Below are 17,847 nucleotides of genomic sequence, written 5' to 3' on the forward strand. Positions count from 1 at the left end.
CCCCAAACAAAAAACACGTTGGACTCACCGGGGAACAACTAGATTGTAGTATCTGTAAGGATAAAAGCTAGTGAGATCAAGACAAAGACGTTAGAATCCCTACCATACAACCTTAAATGACCAAAATCTTTGATTAAACAACCCAACACAATAGGGATAAATCAGCTATATTCAGTAACACCGATAGGAAAATTTACTGGGATAGCAGATCTGCCAATTTACTTCATCTGTATCTAACATAATTTGAAACGAAAAATTTAAAGATCGCTCAGGCCAAAAGTGACCCAGTGCATCCAGCCTTCCAAACATCTCCAAGAAGCCAGACACACAAGTAAAAGCAATGTTGCATCAACTTGGCCTTCAGCTAAATATCCCCAACTGACTTCAGTCAACACTGCATGGAGCAGACAAACCAAGTCAAACCCTGCCCAAATGTATGAGTAAAGTAGGTAACTGTTGTTATTTTTAAAATACTAAATTTGGGTTTGTTAAATGGTAATAAATAACTTTTAGCATTACTTCAGTCAGCTTTGAGAGTGTCCTTGCATTCTGGCCTAAGAATATGTTTCAGACTACTCTTGTCTTCTGTATAGAACTGGAATTGCCCCCAACGCCTGACTCCTTTTACTGAGAAAACATACACAAAGACCATAGTTTGAGTATGAAGATTTTTTTTTTTTTTGAAGAAACAAAACATTACAGTCACGTTCCACTCCCTTCCTCCCCAGATAGTTGCCACTATCATGCATTTAGTGCCTTATTAATCTCTTGCATTTTAGAAAAGTTTTACAATTTATGTATATTTTCACAAACAATAAATAACACTGTAAGTCAAACATTCCCCATCTATTTTTAAAACCATTGGAGATGTATCTTACAACAGATAGTGTAACTGGCAAGTGATAGTGTAACTGGCTGCATTTTTCTTTTTCAGTAATATGTGCCTTTTTAAAACTTTTTATTTTGCATTGGGATATAGCTGATTAATAATGTTATGATTGTTTCAGGTGAACGGCAAAGGGACTCAGTCATACAAACACATGTATCCATTCTCCCCCAAACTCCTCTCCCATCCAGGCTGCCAATTATGTGCCTTATTGATCTTATTTTCTGTTTCACCTAAGATTAGATAAAACATAGATAAGATGCTTTATACTTTATAAAAATTTAATCATTTGAGTTTATTTTTCTGCAAATTACTCTTCTTGCTAAATATTTTAGCAAGCTTTGTTTAGGTACAATTTGCATTAAAATACATAATAATTTACATACAATAAAATGTACCCATTTTAAGTCCACAGTTTGATGAGTCACAATAGCTGTATAAACCTAATTTTCCATTATTGAGCTATAAGCATTATTTATATATTCCAAATATAGGCCCTTTTTCAGATAATATGTATTACAAATAGTTTTCCCCAACCTGTGACCTGACTTTTCATTTCCTTGCTGATGTATTTCAAAGAGCAGAAGTATTACTTTTATTTTTTAAGTTTTAATTAAAAAAAGTAAAACAGGAAATGGCATTTTAAAATGACAAGATAGTAAGTAAATTGTATCAGTCCTTTTAATTTGCTGTAATAATTCCTTTTCTTTGGAGTGTTCTTTATTCTGCTCGTTTTGTCCCAAAGAAAAATCACTAAAAATAAGTTTTCCAACATAAAAAATGCATTCAGGTTCTCCTTGGGAGCCATAATCAATGGGTGCAGTTTTCAGTGGCAGCACAGACATGAAAAACTGATGAAGCCGAAACGGCATCTGATTCTTACATGTTCGTGCAGATGACGACACAAACACAAGTGCTTTCACCATGAAGACTCAAGAGAATACTTGTTTTGATCTGTGAACATTTCTGTAGTTGCCAGAGAAATCTCATTAGCTTTATTGGGTTTGCCAAAAAGTTTGTTCAGGTGGGTTGTTTGGTTTTTGTTTTTTGGTAACCCAATAAATGCCAGCACAGCAACTGTGACATGATTTCACCTCAGGTGTTGCTATAAATGATTCTTCAATTCGCACAGCACAAATGCTGGGTCTTTCTTCAAAAAACATGTGAAGTGTGTGTACATACTGTGTAATTTTTTAAAAAGTTTTTGGAAAATTCTCATCATAAAGACTTGATTTTAGGATTAGAACTTAGTTCTGTCTGCACAGGGATCCCCAAGCACTGTGGCTCTGCCACTGATGCCAAGCATCTGGGTCCCACTGAGAAGCTAACATCAAAGACAGGAAGGGAAAGGCAGAAATGAAAAACAGGAAGATGAAAAAGGAGAGAAATGGAAAGACATAAAAACAATTGCTTAACACACTAATAAGTGAAGATATAATAATTTGTACTCTTATGACATTAAACCTAATTCTGAATTCAGTCATGAAATCATGTTCAAGTTGGTTTATCCAACACATGAGATTTATCTTTTTCGTATAAGTATTAAGCAGTACTATGTCTAATCCTAAGTTTGTATGTATGTTGTGCCATCTTCAGGGTGGGTTGGAATGATTACTCCATTATTAGATCACTGTTTTGTGACTGTGAGTAAGGTTTTGTATGGTTTGCTTGTTTTATAAACACCATAACTGCAATGAAATAAATACAAACCTCTACAAGTCCATATAAATATCCATGTCAACAACAAATTTAGGAAAAGTCACAACCATTTGGAGTGGAAGCACTGAATATGGAATGGTCATTTCAAATAGTTAAGCTTGGAGCAATATATCCTAAATGCTAAATTGTTGTTTTGGAAGTTGAAAGAAAACTTAGATTTTCTAGCCAATTTTTCAAATATTGGAATTTCTAATGTAAGTCACAATTTCAGAGATTTATATTGGGAAAAGAAAAACTCAGCAAGAAAAATATGGTCGGAATTTCTAGTGATTTGCTATTGAAAGTCTCTATCCATGCACACAAAAATATTACATTTTTCTATTAGAAAGTGTTCTTGCATTCTCCAATGGTACTCTGTAGTCATGCATTAAGCAGAATTTTAAAGGAAACCAGGAAAGGACAGGACAAGATAGGAAGATAGAAAAAACCCAGTCTCAAGCTCATCCCACAGACGAGCAATGTGCCATATGGGGCAGGGTCACCTTTTGGCAGACTTCAGACCACAAGTTTGAGTCCCCTGTATTAAAGTCTGTGGTTATCATATTTCAAAGGCGTTAATGTAGTAGTTTTATGGAAATTATCAAAAGCAGAGAAAATACTGCCACGTAGGTAACATGCTAACTATAGAAAATAATTAGCACTTTTAGGCAGTGGGGATTGGAAGATCAGTTTTTCTAAATTCTCCACCAAACTCATCTAACATTCAGAATACAGCAAAGGAATTTCAAAGCAGAAAACCACACCAAATTCTAAGGATTCATGGTCTCATAATGCATCATTCTAGAATGTTCTAGAGTCTTATCACTGATCTTTGCTGGAAATCCTATTGTGTATCTTCAGACTAGAACCAATAATTGACAGGAAAAAGGATCGCTGTATTTCAGGTCTTTACAAGCAGATATTTTTGTGGGGCTTGCCAAGAGAGGAAAGAAACTACTTCAGGTCTATGAAGTGAAGTTGCTCAGTCGTGTCCGACTCTTTGCAACCCCATGGACTGTAGCCCACCAGGCTCCTCTGTCCATGGGATTTTCCAGGCAAGAATACTGGAGTAGGTTGCCATTTCTTTCTCCAAGAAGTATTACTTTTAATTAATTCCAATTAATAATTTTTTTCTTTCACAATTCACTAAGAAATCTTTCTCTATCCCAAGACAGTAATTTCTGTTTCTTTCCAGAATTTCTAGAGTATTCAGTTCAGTTCAGTCGCTCAGTTGCGTCCGACCCTTTGTGACCCCATCTTTTGTTAAATCTATGATCTATTTCACAATCTAAGTTTTGTACTAAAATTATGTATCGTGTAAGGTAAAAGATGAGGCTTGTTATTTGAATATATAGTTATTCTATTTGTTAAGACTTTTCTCATTAAATAACCATGGCACCTTTGTCAAAATCAATTGTGCAATATGCATGGGTCCATTTTCAAACTCTATCCTGTCCACTGGCCCCTAACATTTCTTATAAAACAGGTCTTCTGGCAACAAATTATATCATCTTTTCCTTGTCTGGAAGTCTTTTCTCACCTTTTCTGAAGGATATATTTCCTGAATATGGAATTCCAGGTCAACAGGTATATTTCTTTTAAAGATACCATGCCAAGGCCTCTAACTTGCAGAGTTTGAGAAAAGAAATACAGTCACTCTCTGTATGGAATGTGGTTGTTTTTCTTCTTCTCCAGCTGCTTTTCTAATTTTCTCTAGTTCTCAACACTTTGATTATGATGTACTTTAGTTTTATGTGTGTTCCTGATGGTTGAATTTCTTGGATCTCTGGGTTTATAATTTTCATAATTAGGAAAACTTTCAGACATTGTTTTTTATATTGTTTTTGTCTCCCTTATCCCATCTTCTGGGAGTCCAAATACAAGTATATTAGAAAGACTTGATGTTATTTCACAGGGGACTAAGGCACTGTTCTATTTCTTTTTTCTCTTTGTGCTTTAGTAAGGTTCACTGATTTTTAGTTCTGCAGTGACCCATCTGCTGTAATTCCATCTGTTCTTTCTCACCTAGCTAGTGAACAAAGAGGTAATCAAATAGCAGCAGTGACTTTTTAAAAATAAATCTTCCACATACTTGAATTATTGGTATAAGTGTACTAACCACAAATGAAATATTTCAGGACTATGAATTTAGAAATGTGTAGTTTTTTCAATATTTTATTTCTTGCCTGTAAAATTAGTTTGTGTATATATACATCTACATGTAACATGAGAAATGACACTGAATATGACACCAGTGATGGGCTGTTGTAATTTTTTTTACTTTGACTTCTACATAAAGTGATGACAATCTGTGGAAAATGCTTTATTGTATCATGCTTATTTACTACAAGGAACATTTTATAATAATACAAAAGTAATCCACAAACTTGATTAAGTGAAGATCAATTGATCTGAAAATTTTTTCTTCCTTAGTCTTTCACAGTAATTGCCAAAAGTTCAATAAGCTGATTTTTCCAAGAACAATTATTCTAATAACTTTGGGTGTTCAATCCGTGCAATGGTCCAGTCAGGCTTTACTCCTTGTGTAAACTCTCTCTGAAATCTAAGGAAAACATTATAAACAATGTGTATCCTGTATCAGTTCAAAAACTTCCTGGATCACTATGTAATTTTTAAGTATATAGCTGAGGCAGTTTTTAGCAAAAAGCTAACAGATAATGGTAAATAAAAATCAGAAGTTTAATCTACCAATTTGATCACAAAAAATATCCCCACAAAAATTAGAAGTGCATTCTCAACTGAGTATTTTTAATAGACAGATCTATATACACTCCAATATCTGTCAGTCTGTGAGAGAAACTTGTTATTTTGCTAAGTACTAGCTATAATATATGCCTAATATGAGGAGAAAAAAACTGGACTACGGTGATAAAATAGCACTTCCATGGAAGTTGGTTATGTGATTAGATATACTCACAGCTGGCACTAAGTTCATTCTTGAAAATAGCAGTCTTTATGACCTGCCTATGATCTTAGTAGGGACTATCAGAACAACCAAAGGTTACTGTTGATTATAGTGTTCTAAATGATGTCTTTAAAAAGAGACAATTCAGTAGATTTAAACTAAATAAGTACTTAAATACATAGAATATTTTGGGTAGTTACAAATAAAGCAAAATTCCACACAGGAAAAAGAAAAAAAAAAGCACATTTCCTTTAAGAAATGAAAAAATGAAGACATAATTCTTTTTACCTTAGTGAAACAGGATACATTTTCTTTCTTAGGTCATTTTGGGGTTTTGTTCATTGTTTTCAGCAACTTTGTATAACTTTGATGACATAAAAGTATTCTCTTTTAAACAGATATTAAACTATATCTCCACTGACTCGCTTGAATTGTTCACTGTTCCAAATTTTATTCACACAATAATACACTACAGTGTCTCACTTAAACAGGTTGTAACCTCCCATTAGATGGTACCTCCTTAGGGGCAGGAACCCTTCAATTCTGTGTCTGAACTCCCACCCGAGTACCTGGTCAAGAGGAGATGGTCAGTAATTATCTAGTGAGTGGACGGTCCATGTGCCAATTACAGCATTTTATTTTCCAAAGATGGTTATAACTACATTTCACATGCTGTTCTGCAATGTGACCTTGCTGCTGCCTCATGAAGAGGTGGTGTGTATCCATGTCCTTCACTGTGCAGATCCTGTGACTGTCTGGACCAGCAAACCATGGCAGAAGTGATGCTGTTCCAATCCTGGGCATAGCCCTTTATTGAGGGCTATGTCTAGCATCTTCTGTCTTTTGGAAGCCAACGACCAAGTAAAACACGTGACTATCTTAACACCTCCACAGGCCCAAGCTACGAAGAGAGGCCTTGGAGAATGAGACATTATGTGGAGAAGCCAAGGAGCATTCTGGTGCTGCCTTGTGAGTGAGGAAGCCCGCTGTGGAAATGAATCCCTGGCTCCTGCCATCCCAGTTGATGCCAGGTAAAGCAGAGAAAACCCCACAGCTGAGCCTTTCCAAAATTCCAGAGCAGCAGAAAAGCAGGCAAAATGAATGGCTGTTTGATGTCACCGAGTTTTGGAATGGTTTGTAATGTAGCAATAGACAGCTGAAACACTGTTTAATTAAGTTCAGCAATATTACCTCTTCCTAATTTCTGAACACTCCTGTTTCGTGGCCAATGTGTCTTTATAACTATCTCTCTTCATAGATAATTGTCAAATTTCAATTTTTTCTTCCTAAAGCTCCCTTTAGTTTTCCTATCTTCATACTACCTTCCATTTTCTAAAGAAAGGAAACAATAAAATGTGATTAGACTTACTCATAGCTTGCACTAAGAAGTTGTTTAGTTTCCACGTTCTGATCCCCCAACTTAACCTGGAACACACGGGCTCCACTTACGGCTTCACTGGGGATGTTGGCACTGGTTAGATACCAAAAGCACATCAGGATGTTAACAAACTTCCTTCCTTAGAGAAAAAACATACACACACACAGATACAAATCACAATAATCTATCATCCTTATATCCAAAATGAAATCAGCAACTGGCAGTAATTATACAGTCATTACAGATCAAAGTTTGTGCTCATTCTAAACTAAGGTACCTATATTGACACCTTTTATTTTTAGAAAATTCTCTTGGGGTTAATGATGTATTTGCCTCCCTCTCTGCAACACAGTATAAGAGTTACTATTTACTGAGCAGGTACTTATTTCCCAAGCGTACTATGTAGATTCTTTTCCATTTGTGGGATTTTCTAAAATTATGATAACAGGTATCTATTGTCAAGCCAGAAAACAGTAGGGGGAAAAACACATTTTTTTGGTGCTAAGTTATTAACTTAACCCCAACTGCCAGAAAGAAAAAACACTTCCATTCTACTTTAATTCACTTCACTATGCCCAGTGATTATGAGAATGTCCTGTGCAAAAACCAGGCAGTGACCATGGTGCTAAGATGAAATTTGAAATACCAGGGAGAAGAAAATATTTATCAATAAAAGCACCTTTCTGAATGTTTCAAATTAACATGTATGTGAAAATATTTTCACTATTAAAAGAGTCCTCAATTAGAATTGCCTTGGCAAGTATGTGAGCAAAGGCTAGATTTCCTATGTGCCTAGCACATAATACATATGTGTATATTTGTAGAAGGAATAAGTAAGTTACTGAGTTTTCAGGAATGCTATTGGGAAAATAGGGCAGGAAAAGAACAAGATAAACGCCAAAGTTCCTTTCAATTATTTTCATCGTCTCCAAATAAATTCAATTGGGAGTTCTGAGTTAATGTTACTCTTAAAACAGTCTTTAGCTAACAGTATTTACTTTTTATTTTACTTTTTACTCCTACTTAACATACAGCTGGACACTTAAAATACTGAATTGTTTCCTTTAAGTTAGGAAATCTGAAACACAAATATTTTCATTTTGACATAGCAGCAGCTTGTCTTGGGCAATTTTCATTAACTTGTGACAATGTTCTCTTCTATGAATTAAACAGCATTAGGGAAAAGTTCTTTTTTTTTAATTAATCTTTTCATTTCGTAATGGGGTATAGCTGATTAACAAACAATGTTGTTACAGTTTCAGGTGAACAGCAAAGGCACTCACCCACAGGAGTACATGTTTCCATTCTCCCCCAAACCCTCCTCCTATCCAGGCTGCCACATAACAATGAGTAGAGTTCCAGGTGTTATACAGTAGGACCTTGTTGGTTATCCCATTTTAAAAACGGCAATGTGTACATGACCATCCCAAACTTCTAGACAGAAAGGCATTCAAAACTATTACCATACCCCAAGTCTTCCAGAGCAAGGTCTTTAAAGAATGAATAAATTAGTTTCTCTGTAGTTCTCTAAATATCCACCTGTACCAACAAAATGCCACTATTCCATGATCTTTCACTGCTTTAGCTTATCTGGACAACTGTGGGCCATTTAAAGTTGACTATGCTCCAGGATTACCTTTCTCATCATAGTAAATGGAGATGTCTCCTGTTGATGTGTACACAATTTCATTTATGTCAGCAGCAAGGGCATTTTTATGGTTTTCAGGTAGTGAAGTAACCTTTTCTTTCAATACACGTAGAGTCTAAGTATGGAAAAAGCAAACCAGAGTTCACTTGTTGAATTGTCAAAAGCTTTTCAAAAAGTATAGTGAATTCTTCATGGAATGTATTCTGTAAAACTATTTTTAAATTTACAGTCATACATATTCACTTTCAAAAGCAAGGCTGAGAGGCATGTGATTCTTCAGTTAGATAACTCCTAATAGAACATTCTACGTAAGATTTGAAAGACATCATATTCACTTATGCCTTAAGCAGCAAGTCATTCTACGCTTTTTAAGACCCCTACTACTCCAAAGGCACGATAAAGGGACTCTACTTTGGGTGACGGCATACATGTTATTTTAAAGCATAAATAAGGACAATGTATATCATTCTAATGAAAGAAAATAATACATGTTAATATTTATTTTTAAAGGAAAATTAAAGTATACTTATCAGATTGATTATATTCTTTGCAGCCAAAGATGGAGAAGCTCTATACAGTTAGCAAAAACAAGACCAGGAGCTGACTGTGGCTCAGATCATGAACTCCTTATTGCCAAATTCAGACTTAAACTGAAGAAAGTAGGGAAAATCACTAGACCATTCAGATATGACCTAAATCAAATCCCTTATGATTACACACTAGAAGTGAGAAATAGATTTAAGGGACTAGATCTGATAGAGTGCCTGATGAACCATGGACAGAGGTTCATGACATTGTACAGGAGACAGGGATCAAGAGCATCCCTGTGGAAAAGAAATGCAAAAAAGCAAAATGGCTGTCTGGTGGGCCTTACAAATAGCTGTGAAAAGAAGAGAAGCAAAAAGCAAAGGAGAAAAGGAAAGATATAAGCATCTGAATGCAGAGTTCCAAAGAATAGCAAGGAGAGATAAGAAAGCCTTCCTCAGTGATCAATGCAAAGAAATAGAGGAAAACAACAGAACAGGAAAGACTAGGGATCTCTTCAAGAAAATTAGAGATACCAAGGGAACATTTCATGCAAAGATGGGCTCGATAAAGGACATAAATGGTATGGACCCAACAGAAGCAGAAGATACTAAGAAGAGGTGGCAAGAATACACAGAAGAACTGTACAAAAAAGATCTTCACGACCAAGATAATCACGATGGCGTGATCACTCACCTGGAGCCAGACATCTTGGAATGTGAAGTCAAGTGGGCCTTAGAGAGCATCACTACGAACAAAGCTAGTGGAGGTGATGGAATTCCAGTTGAGCTATTTCAAATCCTGAAAGATGATGCTGTGAAAGTGCTGCACTCAATATGTCAGCAAATTTGGAAAACTCAGCAGTGGCCACAGGACTGGAAGAGGTCAGTTTTCATTACAATCCCAAAGAAAGGCAATGCCAAAGAATGCTCAAACTACTGCACAATTGCACTCATCTCACATGCTAGTAAAGTCATGCTCAAAATTCTCCAAGCCAGGCTTCAGCAATACGTGAACCGTGAACTTCCAGATGTTCAAGCTGGATTTAGAAAAGGCAGAGGCACCAGAGATCAAATTGCCAACATCTGCTGGATCACTGAAAAAGCAAGAGAGTTCCAGAAAAACATCTATTTCTGTTTTATTGACTATGCCAAGCCTTTGACTGTATGGATCACAATAAACTGTGGAAAATTCTGAAAGAGATGGGAATCCCAGACCACCTGACCTGCCTCTTGAGAAACCTATATGCAGGTCAGGAAGCAACAGTTAGAACTGGACATGGAACAACAGACGGGTTCCAAATAGGAAAAGGAGTACGTCAAGGCTGCATACTGTCACCCTGCTTATGGATGTGAGAGTTGGACTGTGAAGAAAGCTGATCGCCGAAGAATTGATGCTTTTGAACTGTGGTGTTGGAGAAGACTCTTGAGAGTCCCTTATACTGCAAGGAGATCCAACCAGTCCATTCTGAAGGAGATCAATCCTGGATGTTCATTTGGAGGGACTGATGCTAAAGCTGAAACTGCAATACTTTGGCCACCTCATGCGACGAGTTGACTCACCGGAAAAGACTCTGATGCTGGGAAAGGTTGGGGGCGGGAGGAGAAGGGGACGACGGAGAATGAGATGGCTGGATGGCATCACTGACTCTGTGGACATGAGTTTGAGTGAACTCCGGGAGTTGGTGATGGACAGGGAGGCCTGGCGTGCTGTGATTCATGGGGTCGCGGAGAGTCGGACACGACTGAGCGACTGAACTGAACTGACTGAAAGTACATCATGAAGAACGCTGGGCTGGAAGAAGGACAAGCTGGAATCAAGATTGCCTGGAGAAATATCAGTAACCTCAGATATGCAGATGACTCCACCCTTACGGCAGAAAGTGAAGAGGAATTAAAAGCGTCTTGATGAAAGTGAAAGAGGAGAGTGAAAAAGTTGGCTTAAAGCTCAACATTCAGAAAACGAAGATCATGGCATCTAGTCCCATCACTTCATGGGAAATAGATGGAAAAACAGTGGAAACAGTGTCAGACTTTATTTTTTGGGGCTCCAAAATTACTGCGGATGCTGATTGCAGCAATGAAATTAAAAGACGCTTACTCCTTGGAAGGAAAGTTATGACCAACCTAGACAGCATATTTAAGAGCAGAGACATTACTTTGCCAACCAAAGTCCGTCTAATCAAGGCTATGGTTTTTCCAGTGGTCATGTATGGATGTGAGGGTTGGACTGTGAAGAAAGCTGATCGCCGAAGAATTGATGCTTTTGAACTGTGGTGTTGGAGAAGACTCTTCAGAGTCCCTTGGACTGCAAGGAGATCCAACCAGTCCATTCTAAAGGAGATCAGTTCTGGTGTTCATTGGAATGACTGATGCTGAAGCTGAAGTTCCAATACTTTGGCCACCTCATGAGAAGAGTTGACTCACTGGAAAAGACTCTGATGCTGGGAAGGATTGGGGGCAGGAGGAGAAGGGGACAACAGAGAATGAGATGGCTGGATGGCATCACCGACTCGATGGACATGAGTTTGAGAGAACTCCGGGAGTTGGTGATGGACAGGGAAGCCTGGCGTGCTGCGATTCATGGGGTCGCAAAGAGTCGGACACGACTGAGTGACTGATCTGAACTGAACTTACCTCTTTGGCCACGAGTTCTTCCAATAGTTCAAACTTACACTGTGACAGCAATTTGGACACATGAGCAAAAGCCTTAAAAAGAAGACAAAGGAAAAGTGGGGGAAGGGTGGTAATTATTATTTTAAGATACCATGCGAAATACCATACAGTGTACAATGCTCATACTTCAATGGCTAAGTATAACAAAGACTATTTTATGATAAAGGCAATAAACATTGTCTACACTAAGATACTGATGGTTAGGCATAACTCTTTCAAAGTTGGTTGACTTTTCTTATATGGCCTTTCAGCATGCACAGTAGTAAGTGGGCAGATTGCTAATGATGTATCCACTCCAAGCACCTGAGAAAAGATAGTGTGTGGTGTCATACTAGGTTCTCAATAAAAAAATCTTTTATATAGTCCCTTTTAAAATAACGATGAAGTAATCAGCCATCCTGACTGTCATATGATCCTCCTCTGAATCTTGAATATATAGCAGTGCAATGTAAGTCATACTGGGAGTCTGGAGATCTGGACTGCAGCTGAACCTCATTAAGATAGATAGTGAAAGTAAGTGTTAGCTGCTCAGTCCTATCCAACTCTTTGTGATTTCATGGACTGTAGGCCGCCAGGTTCCTCCTCTGTCCATAGACTTCTCCAGGCAAGAATACTGGAGTGGACTGTCATTCCCTTCTCCAGGAGAATCTTCCTGATTCAGGGATTGAATATGGATCTCCCGTAATGCGGGCAGATTCTTTACAGACCAGACAGGTCTAAGACAGATACGGCATTGGTAAAGTGGGAGAAAAGATAATGAGTTTGCACAGTCTAATGCAGTAGACCTCAACTTTGAAGTACAAGATCCCACTTTAAAGTGGGAGACAATCAACTGCACTCCTCCACACCACTAGCAATGAGGAATGGGGATGTGCATTCATTAAGACTCCACCTGTTTTCAAGGAGCTTCCTGGCTACTTGAGGACAGAGCTGAGAAAATGGACAAATCCAAGAATTATGACAGGAATAAGAACAGGATGATTTTGGGAGAATACAGGTGAGAACTTACACTATCTGGGCGGACAGTTAAGGGGGCTTCCTAAAGGAAGAACCATCAAGAAGAAATTTGAAGAACTAGAGAGAGGAAGAGGATGCAAAGGTGTGTCAGACAGACAACTCTGGTAACTGTTATGGGCTGAACTGGGTTTTCCAAATTCATACATTGAAGCCCTAACTCCCAGTATTCCAGAAGGTAACTATATTTGGAGACAGGACTTTTAAAGAGGTGATGACGTCAAATAAGGGTGGGCCCTAGTCCAATTTGACTGGTGTGCTTACAAGAGGAAATGTGGACACACACGGAGATACCAGGGACACATGAGCACAGAGGGGAAAAAAAACATGAGAGGACACAGAAAGAAAATGATCATCTACAAGCAAAGGACAGAGGCCACAGAAGAAACCAAACTTGCCAACACCTTGTTCTCGGACTTTCAGCTTCCAGAAATGCAAGAATATAAAGTTTTATGGTTTAAGCAACCCAGACTGAGGTATTTTGTTATGGCAGCCCTAACAACAATGGTCAGGAAGCAACAGTTAGAAGAGGACATGGAACAACAGACTGTTTCCAAACAGGAAAAGGAATACGTCAAGGCTATATATTGTCACCCTGCTTATTTAACTTATATGCAGAGTAACATCATGCGAAATGCTGGGCTGGATGAAGCACACGCTGGAGTTAAGACTGCCCGGAGAAATTTCAATAACCTCCGATATGCAGGTGACACTACCCTTATAGCAGAAAGTGAAGAACTAAAGAGCCTCTTGATGAAAGTGAAAAAGGAGAGTGAAAAAGTTGGCTTAAAACTCAACACTCAGAAAACTAAGATCATGGCAACTGGTCCCATCACTTCATGACAAATAGATGGGGAAACAATGAAAACAGTGAGAGACTTTATCTTTGGGGGCTCCAAATTCACTGCAGATGGTGACTGCAGCCATGAAATTAAAAGACACTTGCTTCTCAGAAGTAAAGTTATGACCAATCTAGCTGCTGCTGCTGCCAAGTCGCGTCAGTCGTGTCTGACTCTGTGACCCCACAGATGGCAGCCCACCAGGCTCCCCCGTCCCTGGGATTCTCCAGGCAAGAACACTGGAGTGGGTTGCCATTTCCTTCTCCAATGCGTGAAAGTGAAAAGCGAAAGTGAAGTCGCTCAGTCATGTCTGACTCTTCACGACCCCACAGACTGCAGCCCACCAGGCTCCTCTGCCCATGGGATTTTCCAGGCAAGAGTACTGGAGTGGGGTGCCATCGCTTTCTCCGTAACCAACCTAGACAGCATATTAAAAACCAGAGACATTCCTTTGTCAACAAAGGTCCATCTAGTCAAAGCTATGGTTTTTCCACTAGTCATGTATGGATGTGAGAGTTGGTTTATAAAGAAAGCTGAGCACCAAAGAATTGATGCTTTTGAACTGTGGTGTTGGAGAAGACTCTTGAGGGTCCCTTGGGCTGCAAGGAGATCCAACCAGTCCATTCTAAATGAAATCAGTCTTGAATATTCATTGGAAGGACTGATGCTGAAGCTGAAACTCCAATACTTTGGCCACCTGATATGAAGAACTGACTCAATGGAAAATACCTTGATGCTGGGAAAAACTGAAGGCAGGAGGAGAAGTGGATGACAGAGGATAAGATGGTTGGATGGCATCACCGACTCAACGGACATGAGTTTGAATAAACTCCGGGAGTTGGTGATGGACAGGGAGGCCTGGCGTGCTACAGTCCATGGGGTCAAAAGAGTCGGACACAACTGAGCAACTGAACTGAACAATAATGGGGTTGAATTTTGAGAAAAAGCACACTTCCAAACAGACTCAATGATCCCGTGCAAACATTTTAGATGCTCTCAGGGTTCAGAAACAACCTATGTATTTTACTAAGCCTTTGTGTGTGGAAGATGGGTGAAATCTGATAAGAAGTAACAGACATCACAATCATGTTGAAGTCCACCCATGATACTCTAGTTTCTGTGGCCAATGATCAAACCTGAGCAAATTATCCTGTAAGGTAATAATGTCCCATTAGGAGGCTGCCCTGATAAGGCTTTGATGATATAAGAGAGTCGGACACGACTGAAGTGACTTAGCAGCAGCAGCAGCAGCAACCTAACAAGGGTCTTCCCTGGTGGCTTAGTGGTAAAGAATCCGCCTGTAATGCAGGAGCCACAAGAGGTACGGGTTTGATCCCTGGGTCGGGAAGATTCCTGGAGTAGGGCATGGCAACCCACTCCAGTAATCTTGCCTGGAGAATCCCCATGGACAGAGGAGCCTGGTGAGTTACAGTTCATAGGGTCACAAAGAGTCACACACGACTGAAGTGACTTAGCACGCACACACGCAACCTAAACAGGCTTCTGGGAAATAGCTTTTTCTTTCATAGAAAAGGCCAAAATATGTAAAGATATTGGAAGACAAACAGTAAATGGTTAATGTGGTTTGATGGCAGTAACAGGGATAATATAATATGTACTTATCAATGGAAGTAAAGTTTGTGGAGCTAATAGAGCTGTTTAAGGACTGTATATCATTGGACCACCTATTCCTCTGGTTCACATGATGAATAAAAGCTTGCCTAGATTGGTTTAAAATAAGCTACAGGCTATATTGTATAACACAGGGAATACAGCCAATATTTTGTAACTATAAATGGAGTGTAATATTTAAAAATTGTGAATCACTACACTGTACATCTGTAACACTGTATATCTGTAACAACATTACAATTATACTTTGAGAAAAAAATTTTAAATTATAAAATTATTTTAAAAAGCTTGCCTAGGTTATACTTAACCATGTCAATTTCTAGTAACTCTGGAGAACCAAGAATGCTTGTAGAATGGGTCACAGAATGATGCACCTCAGCAGTTGCTAGCTATGCATCCTTGAGTTAATCATTTGACCTTTTTAGACTTGATTTTTATCATCTGTAAAAGGGAATTAGACTAGAATAACGAGCATGAAGGTGTCTTTCACGTTCCATGACTGAAAAAGAAAAATGTTAATGAACATGATCTAACTGACAGCTTGATAGTCACATCCTAAGATAATATTCTATAGTTGGGAAGTTAAAGGGCAAGTTGAGCTCATGAGAGTAGATAAACTATCCAATGTTTATGCACCAGATTATTCCCAAGCCCCAGAATTACATCTGTGCAAAAGAAGGAAGAGTTGTCTTATGAGATCTAGGTAGGAAGACTTTTCAGCCATGTCCTTTTAAACTGTAGGTATTGAAAAACTGGTTTGCTTGATCTGAAAGGTTATGTTAAGCAACCACTGGTTTAAAGGAATCACTAAATATTTGCCATGGATGACCTAACATTCTTTTTTGGAAATCAGAATGACTAAATGCACAAAAATTGACTCAGATGAGGCAAGACTGCATACAGACTGGCTAATGAATGGGTGCAAATACTACTTAATAGCAAGGACAGGGTTAAAACAGCTCACAGCTGGAGGACCTTTAGGATCAAAGAGAGACTAAAAAGTGTTCCATGCTCCTTTGTCGTCAAAGGAAGTAGGGAGTTAGGCTTGATTTCTGTCCTGTATATGCGGGGATGACTTCCATTCCTTATTGACACATAAATGAGCAGGAGGTAGACAAGCTCACAAGTCATCTGCAGGAATCCTGAAGGACAGTAGCATCATGTTCATTTACCTCTGCACAAACAAAAGATTTTGAGAACTGACAGGAACTGAGATTTATCCCTTATAATGCTATTAACTATGCTTGCTCTTTGCTTTTAAATTTTTTTTGTAAAAACACAGATTAGTCAAGAATTGACTCAGGGAAGCAAAAAGCACGAGTTAATATTGACACTGATTATATAAAGTTGAAAACATTCAATTTATAACTGACAGATCACATAAATAAGTATAAATGGCTGTGTTTATAGAAATAAACTGAAAAAAAAAAACAACCTAGAAGTAAATATATCAATGCCAGCATATAATCAGTATCTTTTCCATTCTGCAGAAAAATCACATTTCAGAAGAAATAAAGCCATGGAGCTTTTAAGTGACAGAAATAGGCTTTGAATTCATTTCTATCTGATTCAAAACCTGCAGAGGGCAGAAAATGTAAGTGAGTGAGTGAGTGAAGTCGCTCAGTCGTGTCCGACTCTTTGCGACCCAATGGACTGTAGCCCACCAGGCTCCTCTGTCCATAGGATTCTCCAGGTAAGAATACTGGTGTGGGTTGCCATTTCCTTCTCCAGAGATCTTCCCGACCCAGGGAGCGAACCCAGGTCTCCTGCATTGCAGGCGAATGCTTGGTGTCTCAATCAACTCCCTATTCCTCGGAGACCGTGCAAACAAAAGTAGAAGCTTAATTTACAGAAAGTGGCCGGAGGGCTCTCTGTATTTGGGTCACTACCCACATTTGATCATTTGAGACCCAGTAGAAACCTCACCACTAAACACTTTTGCGTATCTTAACTGCTGAATTCATGAGAGGTGGATAGGTTATTCCTAGAGAAATAAACCAACCTGCTTCGCTCCTTCTGAGAACTCTGTGATGCTGAACTCTTGGTCGAAATAGGCCCAGATAAGGAAGGAGTAAATTCGAGTCCGAACCCAGTTGATGGGGTTGGAGAAACCCAGAATGATCATTTTGGTTTTCTGACGCTGCTGGGGCTGCTCCTCGGTGCTGTAGGTTCGCCGGGGGCAAGAAGGGAAAGTGGGGAGGCTTGACGTGACTTCCAAGGGGCTGAGCAAGGGACGCTGAGGACCCCGAGCTGACAGAGCCAAGGCCGCGGAGGCACAAGAGACTCGAGGAAATGGGGCTGCTCCCGAGCCGAGGCGGCGGCGGCAGAAGCAGCAAAGTCCAGACAATGGGGGCTTCATCTCGGCCGAACCCGGAGTCCGGAGCCGGGCGGCCCAGCCCGGTAGAGGCCGAGAAAGTAGCAAGCGAGGTAAACGACGGACGGCCAGCGCCATTTCGTGACCTTTCACCCCTGTGCCTGCCTGTGCATCATGGAAAGTAAGTCGGTATGAAACCACCTCAGAGAGCTTCGGAGAAAGACTGGAGAGTCGAGCTGGCCTGTTGCTGCCACCTCTGGTGAATTCGCCCCTTCTCTGCTTTCCATCATACGCCTGTCGGCACCGAGCCCC

The 17,847-nt window shown here is 39.2% G+C and overlaps 1 protein-coding gene across 2 annotated transcripts; it reads right to left on the reverse strand.

The window, feature by feature from the left end:
* Window positions 1-645: 645 nt before the first annotated feature.
* MAIP1 (matrix AAA peptidase interacting protein 1) lies at window positions 646-17,805 on the reverse strand. 2 transcript variants are annotated; one of them, XM_055397359.2, is made up of 5 exons: window positions 17,224-17,802; window positions 11,698-11,769; window positions 8,525-8,651; window positions 6,880-7,027; window positions 647-5,147 (listed from the first exon to the last, which is right to left on the reverse strand). In XM_055397359.2, exons 1-5 carry the CDS (start codon window positions 17,671-17,673, stop codon window positions 5,069-5,071), a joined length of 876 nt encoding a protein of 291 aa, XP_055253334.2. In that variant the 5' UTR covers window positions 17,674-17,802; the 3' UTR covers window positions 647-5,068. The 2 variants fall into 2 exon arrangements, with proteins under 2 accessions (XP_055253335.2, XP_055253334.2); XM_055397360.2 differs by lacking the exon at window positions 11,698-11,769 and having other exon boundaries at window positions 646-5,147; window positions 17,224-17,805.
* Window positions 17,806-17,847: the final 42 nt, after the last annotated feature.

Source organism: Moschus berezovskii, chromosome 2, assembly GCF_049115385.1.
Source record: "Moschus berezovskii isolate FMDL1 chromosome 2, NW_MosBer_1.0, whole genome shotgun sequence".
In the NCBI taxonomy this organism is placed as follows: Eukaryota; Metazoa; Chordata; class Mammalia; order Artiodactyla; family Moschidae; genus Moschus; species Moschus berezovskii.

Excerpts from the sequence above, each read along its gene's own strand:
- MAIP1 (XM_055397359.2), bottom strand. The coding sequence starts at position 17,673 with ATGGCGCTGGCCGTCCGTCGTTTACCTCGCTTGCTACTTTCTCGGCCT. Across the intron at positions 7,028-8,524 it reads CATTTACTATGATGAGAAAG|GAAGGAAGTTTGTTAACATC; the intron begins GTAATCCTGGAG and ends TTTTTCTCTAAG. Across the intron at positions 5,148-6,879 it reads CTTCTTAGTGCAAGCTATGA|ATTTCAGAGAGAGTTTACAC; the intron begins GTAAGTCTAATC and ends TGTTTTCCTTAG.